Below are 12500 nucleotides of genomic sequence, written 5' to 3' on the forward strand. Positions count from 1 at the left end.
TTCTCCTTGCGCCTGATCACGGACCCGCAATCCCAGGCTCGGGCAACTTCAACTTTTAAATGCAGAGCATTTCAGTAACTCACGATGTCACCCGCGTTGACGTCCGTAGTCGTAGTCCGCACCCCTCCCCCTACACTATATAAAAGAAAATACTATCCGGCGCCAGGTTTCGATCCCTCGACCCTGCGGGCGGAACGCAATGTACATGGTGCTCTACCCACTGCGCCGCAAAGCCGACACAGAATGGGACGCTACGAACGCGCCTTATATCGTTGACTCATTCAAATTACTGCTGACGAGCGCTGTCTCGTCAGCAGTTGCCACAAGTGCAACAACATTAACGTAACGCAAACTACTTAACGTCGTGCACCCCCGGAAATGCTCTGCATTTGATCGTGCCCCTCGCGAGGGGGATGTTTCGCACTTGATCGCACTTCTACTGCTCTCTGCGCATGCGCCCCGTCGCTATAGCAACGGAGGCGCGTCGTCTGCTTCCAGGACGCCGCGGCGCCAAATTGAGACGGGTGGTGAGCGGTGGTGCCGCACGCCGCTCGTCGAAACGCGCCGTCGGAAGCGAGAAACGTCGTCGCCACATCTACGATCGAGATAAATAAATGCAAACGTAAAGCGCCAGACATTGGGCGCATTTACCTCATCCTAGCCATTTCATCTCTCTCTCTTCTTTATCCTCCATCGCCCACTGCTCAATGCGCTCGAATCCCCAGTGGGCTTGTTTGGGGGTGATTTGACGAACGCCACATAGATTGACCCCCCACTCTCCTTCCTCTTTCTTCCCTCTCTTCCTATCCTTTCCCTGGACTGGGTGAACTCGCCGTTGAGTTCAAAAATATCTCCAGTTCTATTCTGCTCCCTATCTAACTAAACCGCCGCCACTCCCGTCTGTGTGCCTCACAACGACATTTTGTACCTCACGCGTTCCATGAAACATTAGAGATCTAAGACTTGCGCCTTAAATCTGAGGCTAATAAGGGTAAGTGAAACAAGAATCTTGCATCTTACGCCAACGGCGGCTATGATGACCTAGAGCCACTAGATGAAGTTTCATAGGACGACCGGAAAGCGATGCCTTTGAAGCCCTTATTAGTATCCAACAAATGCTTCGCACAGCATAAAGGACGGAGAGAGAGAGAGAGAGAGAGAGAGAGAGAGAGAGAGAGAGAGAGAGAGAGAGAGAGAGAGAGAGAGAGAGAGAGAGATTGCGCCTTCTCGTTAGGTGCTGATGCCTCCTCATGTTGGAGCCGCTTTGTCGCAGCTGCTTGTTCCGTGCTTTTAAATCAGCGGGGAGCCTCTCGGGCGTCCTTTTGTGCGCCGCCTTTTTCTCTCTCGGAAGGAAGGATTGTGGCGACGCAGTTTATTCTCTTCTCGCTTCCACGAACTGGAAACGCTTGATTGAGCGAGAAATGACTCCGGATCTCTCGGAAAGCGTTCGTCTCGCTTTAAATGTCACCGAAAGGGTGCGAGGAAAACAAAACAAGGCAGGCCGCAGGAAATGTAACGATATTGGGGGGTAAACGGAGAATAAAATGTGCGAAGAAAGTTTGGACTTGGCCTTTTTTTTTTAATCTTTTACCTTCTCGCGTGCGTGAAAGACAAAAAATGTTTCTGTGGTGAAAAAAAACGCAAAAACATGTTTGTCGCCTTCCCTTCTATTTTCAACCTAGAGTGGATTGCGTCTACTGCAACACGTGGCGCTGATTTGGGTGACATATGGGTAGATGATAAATGCTGTTTTGCTTGTTACTAAGTTTAGTTCGAACACGGATATGTCGAACTTCGAGGGGGTCACGAAATAGTTCGATATAGTATCGATAATTCGAAATAGAAAATACGCTTGTGTGACGCTTACTTGATAACTCTGCACATCACCGAGAGCTTTCCGACATTGTGATAAGCGGTAGCTTACCGATGTGTTCCTCACGGCACGGAAAATTCGAACCGCAGCGCAACGACCACCGGACTTAATTAAGCGTGAAAAAGTCTGGGAGATTCGCTTGCTTCTTCTTCTGCGTAATAAAGTTCATAAGATTGTCTTCAAGCTTACGAACGCCGTCCGAATTAGAAAATACGTTGTTGTACACTGTGCCACAACGGTGGCGAATCTGAATACTGGCGCAAGCATAGGCGGTTGGGAACGTTTTCACGGCCGCTAGTAGGATCGCTTGTTCAGAATCGGTGATATCTTCCTCAGCCTGCACATCGTCGTCTGCACTTACGGACTCTTAATTTCTCTCGAGGCTCTCAGCGCCGTCGTCTTCGGTATCTGAACACCTCTCGTCTGCAGACGCGCAACTAAGCCGCTTTGCGCACGACACGCGCCGGAACTGGCCGCGCTGCCTTCGCCATATCGTCAGGTCTTGCGCCCTATCGCGTTCAAAAATGCCGCGAGAAATCTCGGATACCTCTGCAGCCGCCATCTTTTTACCGGCCTGTGCCCGTCGCATGATGTCCGCTTTCGTCGCTGAATCCAAAGTCTTCGGTTTTTCCCTGATCATGGCTCCGAAACGCGTGCCGCGGACAAAACGAACGCGCACCACGGCACGTTGGTTGCAGTGTGCGAGCTACCACTGCAGAAACCGAGCCCTTCCGGTCGGTTTCCCCTCCTCCTTTATTGCCTTTCGCACCGAATCACTCCCCGCGTACTCCCTGCCATGTGGCGTCGCCCCCTTCTCACCGAACGCGGCGGCGCCCGCGAGAAGCCATCATCATCATCGCATTCATTACCAGGACAAGCTCACTTGCGGGGCACTTGCGCCGCAGCGTTCGATGTACCAAATGTGCCCGCGCTCGGGCTTTCGATATATGCGCTACAACGGAGCACTACTTTTGCATGGGATTTCCAAGGGGAGGTTCGTCTGTTCGATATGGAGGATAATTCGATATATCCGTGCTCGATATATCCGTATTTCACTGTATAGGCTTTGCGTCGGGCACTGGTACCGCGTGGTGTCACCTTGAGAGTAACCTTTAGCTGGTGGCTGTAGGGCAACCTTCGGGAAACTGCCGCCGCTGTGAATTTTTCGGCGTTATGTAGAACTATCCTGTGCGCAGAGATCAGAATACTTAAGGGAACGTTTTTCATCAGAGGACGTGACGTACATGCGTACATATGTACGCCATAACCTCCCAGAAGCGCCCCCCTAACGTTCCTCAAACGTCCCCGCAAAGTCCTTCAAACAACCTGCTCTTTTCCTACTTTACATAATAGCGTAGATGTTTTCGAAAATCGCTGCATCACTTCCGTCTAAAGTCGATACCGTGCATTGTAGCTTCAAGAATCGGTTAGAGATTCAAAACGTTTTTAGATTATTCTCCTTATTATATATAGTACAGTGGGATCTTGTACCGCAGCTGGGTCTCAAGTAATTACAAAATATTTAGTGTTCCCGTTTTAGTGTAAAGTTAGGTATTTAGAGTTCCGTTAACTGGATTTCACTGCTAACGCGGCGAAATATGGGCGGTCCCGCCAGGGCCGAATTTGGGGGAGTCGGCCGCACTTTTTTGCTACCGGGAAGCGACGAACGCTAACGAACTGTGCGTCATTTTGCGACGCGGACTGCTCATTTCTTTTATGCACGTACGCGGACAACATGAACGATCGCACCCCGATTAATTTGAAGTCAGAACCGGTAAAGTATACTGTAGAACATAGTACATTTATCATCGGGTGGTCCACTTGGCAATGTAACTCGTACATCCCCCCCCCCCCCCCTTCCTCCAAAAGCCGGCCTTTGAAGTTTTTCTGCGAAAAGAGTTGTGTTCTTACTTACTTATCGCGTGAAAACTACAACATATATCAACGGAACATCCTGTTGTCGCAGTCTCGCCTACGTAGGCCCCTATTTGGGCAGCCGCATAGATGTCATTAGACAATTAACGAAAGTGAATCGCGTAAACTTTCCACCATTACAAAAAAAAAAAAAAGGCATGATGCGCGTTTTTATGGGCACAGGTACATTCTGCATTCCTGGGCATAGGCCGTATGGTGTTCAGACGTATCTGCCATCTTTATGTAGTTTTTAACTCGGCTCTTAAGTTTTCCTGTAGGCAAAAAACAACAAATAAACAAATGGTGAACGTTGTGCGTGTGTATGGAAGGGTTACGAAACTCGGTGCCGGACCGGAAGCACGGAGGAACAAGAGCGGAAACGGGATGTCGACAACCGCAAGCAGGTGCGCGGGCGCGCGCACTCGCGTATAGTGTGCCAGAAACCGCTTATCGAGTTTCGGTTGCCGTGTACGTGTTGCGCGGTGTTCGGCACGATTGTGGCGGCGCCGCGAGCTACCCAGAACCGATTCCATTCTTGCGTTGTCTACGAGACGCCGGCAAGTCGGGTAATTATGTCCTATTTCCCATGGTGTAACCTAATCATGTAAAATCTATATCTGGTCTAATCTAATCAAGGAGCTATTAATCGAGTAGTAATCATATCAAATGGTTAAATTGTCTAATGGATATTAATGAGGACGGAACTGGTCTTTCTCTCGTTTTATGGCTACCGTTCTCGTATTGTCGCTCTCCTTTTGGGGGTTGCTGCTTTTCCGCGGTTTGTCGGTCGTTGACGGTGTCCGTCACAGCGAGGCTAGCAGAGTAGGCGAGCGTTATTATAGTGGTGGACTCGGCAATGCCTGTTGGCTACAGTAGTAGTACCTCATGGATGTGGGTGGGGCAGGTGAGTGGGCTATCAAAGGGACTTTTAGATAGTATGGAGCGAGTCTCTCTTTTTACGGCACGTTGTACTCCTGTGCGCACGAGCGCACTCTCCGTTGATGCTGCCGTTTTCCCAGAATGCTGCCGCATCTCACCGGGTGCAATATGTTTCTCTTAAATTTTAATTTGACCCCCCCTCCCCCCTCCATTTATCGACGTGGCTTCTCCATTAACTCCCCCCTTCCTCCTCGTCCAAATCAAGCGCCTTCTGCGACAGTATGGGGGTGCATAATTGCTTCCCCTAGCGTTCCTCGCGTTCGTTTTGAACTCCGGTATCTTGACAAGATTAATGGAAGACGTCGCTCTGCGCGTCGAGACCGCCGGTTTCTCAGAATTGGCGCGTTTAAATGCACGCCCTCCATACACCGGAGAGAGCATCGACATCGCTCGCATCGTTGTCTCATCTGGCGACGGTGTCACGCGTGCAAACTGAGCGCATACAGCAGTAGCAGCAGCAGCTGTGTTGCGGTGGCGTATATGCCGGCTTTTCGTTGCTCCGCTTCAGGTCGTGGGTTCGATTAAAAACTGCTTTTTTTTTTCTTTGTCTAACGTCGTCAACACCTCCTGCGCCTGCCGAGGTGGTGGAGGGGGTGGTGACACGCGCGGCCGCCGATGAGAACGTTACGGTGAAATTTGACACGATTGGCTGGGTTTCGCTTTTCCAGACGCGTTTGTCGTCGTAGGTTAGGGTTGCGTTTCCAGGAATTCCAGGTGGCCGCAAATAAGCCTGGGCGTGACACCCGGTTAAGGCCATCCGTCATACACTCGAGCTGTTTGTTTGAGAAACACGAGCTCCGCGCTCTCAACTTTGTTCACAGTATCAGTGGTCGACGTATTTACCTCCGGTTATCTGTTGAGCGACAAGAAAAGCGACAAGAAGCGACAAAAGCGACAAGCTAAGCGACAAGAAAAGAGGGAACGGGCCTTGCCTTGCCTTTACCTCGGCTTGGAGAAATCGGGAACCCGCCTTTCTGATGGAGGCGAAAGGCGAAAACGTCCGTGTGTGCGAGATTTCGGCGCATTTAAAGATCTCCAGGTCAAAATTATTCCGTAGCCCCCCACTACGGCGCGCCTCATCGCCTCTGAAGCGTCAGCGCGTTAAACCTCGGAATCAATTCCTTCGGCGTATATTTGAAATGCCTAAGATCGTTCTTTTTGTTGTCCGAGCGCACTCCAAGGAGAGCAGTGTCGGTGTGGTCTAACCGTTTTTCTTTGATATAGGGCAAGGAGGTCGTCTGTACCGCATCGGTCGACAATGTGACCGGTAATGCTCTCGCATTTACACGTCATAAGAGTTGCTGAAGTGTCCTCATAGTTTGTTTTACTTTCCAGTGCTATGATGTAGCCCAAAATCTGAGTTTCTTCGCAACCTTGATGATGCCAATCTCGTTTCCTAGCTTTACTTCTTTTCTCGGCCAGCCGTCCTGATCGCCGTAGTTGCTGTGTACTTGTGAAAGCTATTGGCTTGCTTATTTGGTATACGTTGTTGTCGTTGGTGAATATTGGATCACTACCGAACTTGACGTCGTCAGTGCACCAATACACACGGACTCAGTAAATTATCGCTGCTACTTCACTAATTTCACTTTCCCACTTCGTGCGGCGTGTGGTGTATGCCATTCAGCATGAGGGATCTCTATCAAATCATGTGCGCCCGTCAAAACAAGACGTCGATCGGTTTAAATATCTTGCCGCGGTTTAACGCCGTTGGATCGAGCTCCTCAAGCGAACGCTCGGTTTTTGCGCCGACGGCGCTTAGTGAACGCGGGCATTACCACTCCGCCAGACAAAATACAGATGCGTGTCAGCGCAATCGCTGAAGGAATGATGATGATGCTGATGATTAGTGGCTCCCCTTTTGAATCGGGACGTCGGTTGTCAGCAACAGCGCGACAAGCGCCTCCTTGCGTCAATTTCTGATGTTACGCACCCTTACGCTTTCCTTTATCCCGCTTTGCGCACCCCTTCCCTTGGAACGAACCAGCGAGTAGACGCTTTCACTGCGCACCCGCGCGAGACGCTGGTTCGACCTTGGCGGAGCTTGAAGGTCAGACGGACGCTACGAGGAAGTGGCGTTTCCTGGTTTTGTACCTGGAGTAATAGAGCTACCGTTCTTCCAAAACTATCGTGTTGTGTGGAAGTAACCCCGAATAAACGCGCATAATAAAACGAGAGATTTGGTCGTGATTGCCCAATATATCGTTGATTAGCAAGGCACCCCTCCTGCGCTAGTAATGTCTATCATAAACAGCGCCGCTGGATGCGTTAACAAATGGACCGAAATCTCTCTTTTCTTTTCCTTTTTTTTTTTTTTTTGAGTTTCGCCTCCGGTTCCGAGAATACGTTGTTACCGCGCGCTCGGCACGACAAGTTGCGAGGCGGAGCTAACTTCGCGCCATTGTCGATCCGAGCCGCGAGGTTTGGCAAGCGGCATCGTTTCAGAAAGAAGAATATTTTGAGAAAGAGAGAGAGAGAAGGTAAAACACGAATAAAGGCATCGAGGAGAAAAATTTGAGATAACGGGAAAGACAGCGGCAAGAGTATACAATTCATCCTTTCCTTCGCATGCCGCGCGCGAACGCGAAAAGTGGAAGAGGAGTTTATGAGGAGGAGGAATAATGCGCGGCGATTAATCATGTCTCGCGCGCGGTCGCAGGACGAAGACACCGCCGCGGCTGTGTCGAGGGGAAAAAAGAGAGATGTCGGTTACCGTGACTGAAAGCGAGATAAAGGAAGGAGGGGGAAATGTCAGCGACAGTGTGTGTGTGTGTGTGACGACGAGGAGAGGGGGAAACGGAGGAGGGCGTCGTTATTATGCGTTGTTGACGACCTCGTGCAACCCTTGGAGCACATGGCTTCCGAAGCCGGAGTGATCGCTATAGCGTCTCGTCAGTTCCCGCTGTTGTTTCTTCTTCCCTGCCGGACGCGATGAGTGGCTAATCTTCGCCGAGACGGATTCGGGCTTGTGAATAGCGACTGCCCGGTGTTTCTCGCAGTTGACAGTGCTCTTTAAATCGTGGTGGAAGAGGTGCGACTGTGTCGTCATCGTCTTCGTCGCCGTGCGATGCACTCGGGAGTGCGGAACTGGTTGACGAGCGCTTGCTGTGGCGGTCCCGCCATGCTCCAGCGCCACTTTGCCCTGGGGGCCAGGTTACCCGGCTTCGTCGCGCCTGCAAACGGTGAGAGACACACGCGCGTGCGATCTCGTCCCCCTTTGGAGAGCCCTGCCACGCACGCTGTGCAATATATACCACGTGTAAGCAGCACGCGTGATTGTCTCACAACGAGCGAAGTAGTTTATACCCTGTAACGGAGAAGAGACCGACGGGTCTGACATCTCTTAGAACCTAAGTTCTGCGTTTTCGTTCACTTCGGTTGCGGTAGCGCGTTGGCCTATTGTTTAGCGATGTCGCGAAGGGAGGGAAGGGTGTGCGTCGAACGGTTGGTGCTGTTCTTTCGGTGATCAATGGCCGGTCCTGGGCATACGCCTCACCTGAGCGGGCTGTGTGGACGTGCAGGGGATGGCGCCGCGAAACGTTAATTCTCTTCGTACGCAAACCTCGTAACCGCTCTTCTGTGTCCTACAGCAGTTCCTTCTCCGTCTCTACCCGTTAAAAAAAAGTAAACGGGACACTTAAGTACGCTTATGTGCTGTGGTTGCGAAAGTGCTTCCCCTAGCGATACCTTTCAGAAGCTTCTTTACCGCTACATGGTGTTCGCGTCTTCCTGCTCTCCTTCCTTCGTCTTTTGGGATCTCAAAGCTGCATTCATCGCTTCCTGCTCTTAGCCCTTGTTAGCGTTTTAGTGCATAAACTGCAGCGTTACGTCCGACGTCGAAGCACTTCAAATCATGAGACACAGCGTGGCAGGCAGACAGGTGACATCGCAGAAGCGCCGTTCACTGGCTGGGGGAAGGGGGGGGGGGAGATGGTGTCTGTTCGCCTCACGTGCCGTCACGTGCACCTCTCCTTCTGGACCGTCACGTGACTAATGACACCCAAATTAGGACACTCTCGATTAGCCAGTATCGCACACCCGCTGTCGTCGGGGTGGCGTGCACCCCGGAGGTCCCGGGTTCGATTGTACCAAATTTTATTTTGAAAGCCACTAATTTACTTTGTTTATAGGAACTCCTCCGATAAATTGTGTTAGCGTGAGCTTTTTTGGCGTGTTTTTACTCTTGCGCCAGTGGCCATTTTTGGTGCCATTCACTGCGAACGGTCGACAAAGACGCGGAATTTTCAGCCTCTTGAGGCATTTAATGTTTCTCGTTCAAGGTACTTTTCGTGTTCCGTCTACCGTTCACGTTAAATTCAAATTGCAGACAATTGTTCGCCGAAAAACGGTGGTAGGTCAGCTAAAGCGTTCCGCCGCTGGTCACATCGAACCTCTGGGGCTACTGGCCCTGTTGGCGGAGTTGGAAAAGAGAATAATCGTCCTGTGTACACGACACCGTCCCGTATAGGGCGGTCAAAGACACCGGGGGCCGAATTCTACTTGGTGCCGGAAGGCTTCCAGAAGGGCGCCGGAAAATATCCTGCGGGGTTGATTTCTCGCGGGGTCTACGCGACGTCACCGAATTAAACCTAAACTTATTCGCGTGGCGCAGGCCGGGTGGCGTTTCCGCTGTGCGCCAATCGCGTGAGACCCCGCGTGAAATCAACCCCGCCGGATATCTTCCGGATGCCTTCCGGCACCCTGTAGAATTCGGCCCCAGGTGATCAAATTTAATACGTAGCTGTCTGCTATTGCGCGCCTATTAGGTCACGTGTTTCTTTGGCTCGCTGAACCCTTTACTTTGAATTTTTTTAACAGCGAAGCTGTTTAGCAAATCGTTGTTTTTCGTGGCCGCAGTTTAAAAAATTCTAAGAAAATGCCGAGAGCACGTGAGCGCGTGCCTCGCGGTGACCGCCAGGCGTCCCCGGCGCACGTTCGTCAAGCCAAGCATCCACACTGAGGGAGATTGGTCGAGACTGCGGCGACCTGGCCTCTCGCGGCGACCGCCCAGCGTCCCCGGCGCACGTTTGTCGAGCCACGCATACCCACTTGGGCAGATTAGCCGAGATTGGCGGAAAGAAAAAAAAAAGCTCCAGCGTTCGCCGTAATCGTGGCAACAATTGCTAGGAACGAGAAACACACGTCACAGCGTACACCCACCCCTCCAAGGTGATGTCCAATGATTATCACTACCAAAAACATGAAGGAAGCTCGTACTTATAGCGACAGTGACGGTGTGAAGGTCGTTGCGGCAGCGAAGAAGCAGCAAATCGGCTGCAGTCGTGGACTTAAACGTTCGTGATGGTCGTGGAGGTTGCGTACGGCCTCGCTGCCTTCGACTCTTACGCGTTAGTTTGAGCTTCCTTCATTTTTACGACTGTTCTTGAGCTGCCCTGTATCGATTCGCGCCATTCATACTCTCTGGCGCGTTCTTTTCTCTCTTTTTTTTTAACTGGTTCTTTTACTGGCAGTTCGAGATGTGTATCTCGGCGCAAAAGAGTGCATTCCGGTTAGTATACCCATAATGCTTACGTATATGCGTTGCGCGAATGAGCAACTGCTCTGTAGCTCGCCAGAAACCTAAAAGAGAAGGAAGAGGAGGAGGTGAAACGGACAAGGAGGATGACCTCAAGCTTCTGGTGCTTGAGGCTTCAGCATGATCCACTTCCGTAGCGCCCCGCCGCTTTCGGACGTAAAGTTTCGCTCACCTATTAGTGCAAGCGCAGGCATAAGCGCTTCGTTTGGTCGGTCAATTGGTACAACGGTGTCGACGTGCTACCAAAGGTGTTAGCGATGCCGTGAGCTGGAACACGTTTTTTTTTTTCTTTGCCCAGTGATGGATCGCGCAAATAGAAACGTCACACGAAGTTCAAGGGCTGAAGGGATTGTTAGCGAGGTGCACGTTCAACCAGCGAAGCACGGAAGAAAGGGAGAAAAAAAGAGCAAAAAATTGTAGCTCGGTGTTTCAAAGGTCTCGCGTGCACATTTGTGGGGGCGAAGCGATTTGGTGGTGCGGATTGGTGCTAAATATAGCGCCGCGATGAGTGATGGGGTGACGTTCGAGGGACGCACAAGGCACTTCCAGGAAAAAATGGGGTGACGAGATGCGTTGGCGGCAACGTAACCTATTCGCCCCGAGCGCGAACAGAGTCGGCCCCTGGCGGCGGCGGGACGAACCGCTCCTAGTGTGGATGGCGCTCTCGCGTCGTCTGCTTTTTCACGTTGCGTGCGGCGCAAGACGCGTGCTGCACACGACGAAACAACCAATATGTGTGCTCGTTTGGCAGTAAGCAATGACATAGTTACATCTGCTTGTGCATTTCCTCTAGAAACGCAATAATCAGCGGCCGTTGCGGGTTAATGCGCTGGTTTAATTCCGCGAAACATCTTCGCCGTGGTCACCGCGGCTTGAGTGTGAACATCAATTGCTTCCACACATTGCACTTTTCATATTGCTGAGTGCAGTCGTCTGCCGTTTCGGGAACGTCGAAGGGTGCTTTTTGAAGGTGGCGTGGTGATTATTTAAAGGATAAAAGTTTAGTACGCGAAACGGGTAAGAAGCGACAAGACCTGTGCATACGCGTGCAAATTCCACACCCTTGTAAAATTGCGCTGTGTCCTTATAGAAAGAAGAAACAATATAAACAAAAAACATTCACACTGCACAAGACCCGTGCGCTATCGCCCATACATTACCGACACGTATTTTACACCCGCAAGCGCCTGTGTGATCGAATTCTTCGTACCTTTTCTAAAATAGACACCATTTTTGGACAGTCGTTTATAATGAGGAGGAGGAATAAACATTTATTCAACTGTATCGAGTTGCTAATTTTACGTATTATTTAAAATACGTTTCTATGGATGCGCTAGAGTATTTAGGGGGGATTTTTGGTAAAATTAAGCAGTTGTGAGTTTGCGTCTGTCATGTGGCATTTCGTGTGTCATTTTCATATATATCATTTTCAAATCCGACATGAATCACCTTGTCCAGAAACGTGTCTCACTCAGCATAACGAAATGCCTAATATGGTCACGTCTTAACCTCTTAAGGTGGACCTAAGTTTAAAGAAAGAGGAGAAAACGTGTAATATAATGCACGTTGTTGCCCACATGTGTGAGGGGTGTGTGCCTTGACTCGCTGATTTTTTCTTAATTTTTTCCCACAATGCTTGCTTTCAATACATTTTTGAAAAAAGGCGAACCACAATTTCTGGACAATCTCGGACCAAAGGGGGGTTAAGTAATTTTGAAAATACGTGTTAAAGTACTGCTTTTTCACCGCTACAGAACACAACTCCTAGTGTAGTTTCGATTGTCAGTATTGATAACCATAGTTTGGCTTTTCGCGTTACATGCGTTCTCTTCTCTCTGTTCTTGCAACGTTGGCAGGACCCCCCCCCCTCTTCCCGAAAAAAAAAACAAAAAAAAAGAAATGCACAGAATTTCATTTTTAAACCAATCCTCAAGAATTAAATGCCAAGCCAAAGGCGATATTCAGTTTACAAAACAAAGTAGTTACCGGGAACCCGTTGCGCTGATTCGCAACGAGAAATAAAAATGAAATGTTTTACTACATCTGCAAAAGCGCAACTTCGATCATTTATTGCCATCTTTAGGGTTCGTAAGTGACCTTATACGCAAGAATGCAAACACATGTCGCTGTTGCAGGCACCTGTTAGATTTTAAAAGGAACGATGGTCAACAGAGCAGCCGTAACAGAAAATTTGTGCTCACTGTGAGGTCCCAGAAGCTTGGTTTGCACACTGTAAAC

At 50.2% G+C, this 12500-nt stretch overlaps 1 protein-coding gene across 2 annotated transcripts in view; it reads left to right on the top strand.

The window, feature by feature from the left end:
* The window catches only part of Aop (ETS variant transcription factor anterior open), a 112590-nt gene that overhangs the window by 10320 nt on the left and 89770 nt on the right, over positions 1–12500 (top strand). The window contains exon 1 of one of the 2 annotated variants that reach the window (XM_077704011.1): positions 7591–7908. The exons of the other annotated variant lie outside the window; for it this stretch is intronic. Within the exon in view, the coding sequence (XP_077560137.1) occupies positions 7794–7908 (115 nt within the window). The 5' untranslated portion in view covers positions 7591–7793. Of the gene's footprint in view, positions 1–7590; positions 7909–12500 lie in introns of those variants that run through there. 2 annotated transcript variants of the gene reach the window in all.

This window comes from Haemaphysalis longicornis, unplaced genomic scaffold (assembly GCF_048455015.1).
Source record: "Haemaphysalis longicornis isolate Haplotype H1 unplaced genomic scaffold, Haemaphysalis longicornis Haplotype H1 scaffold_3, whole genome shotgun sequence".
Lineage (NCBI taxonomy): Eukaryota > Metazoa > Arthropoda > Arachnida > Ixodida > Ixodidae > Haemaphysalis > Haemaphysalis longicornis.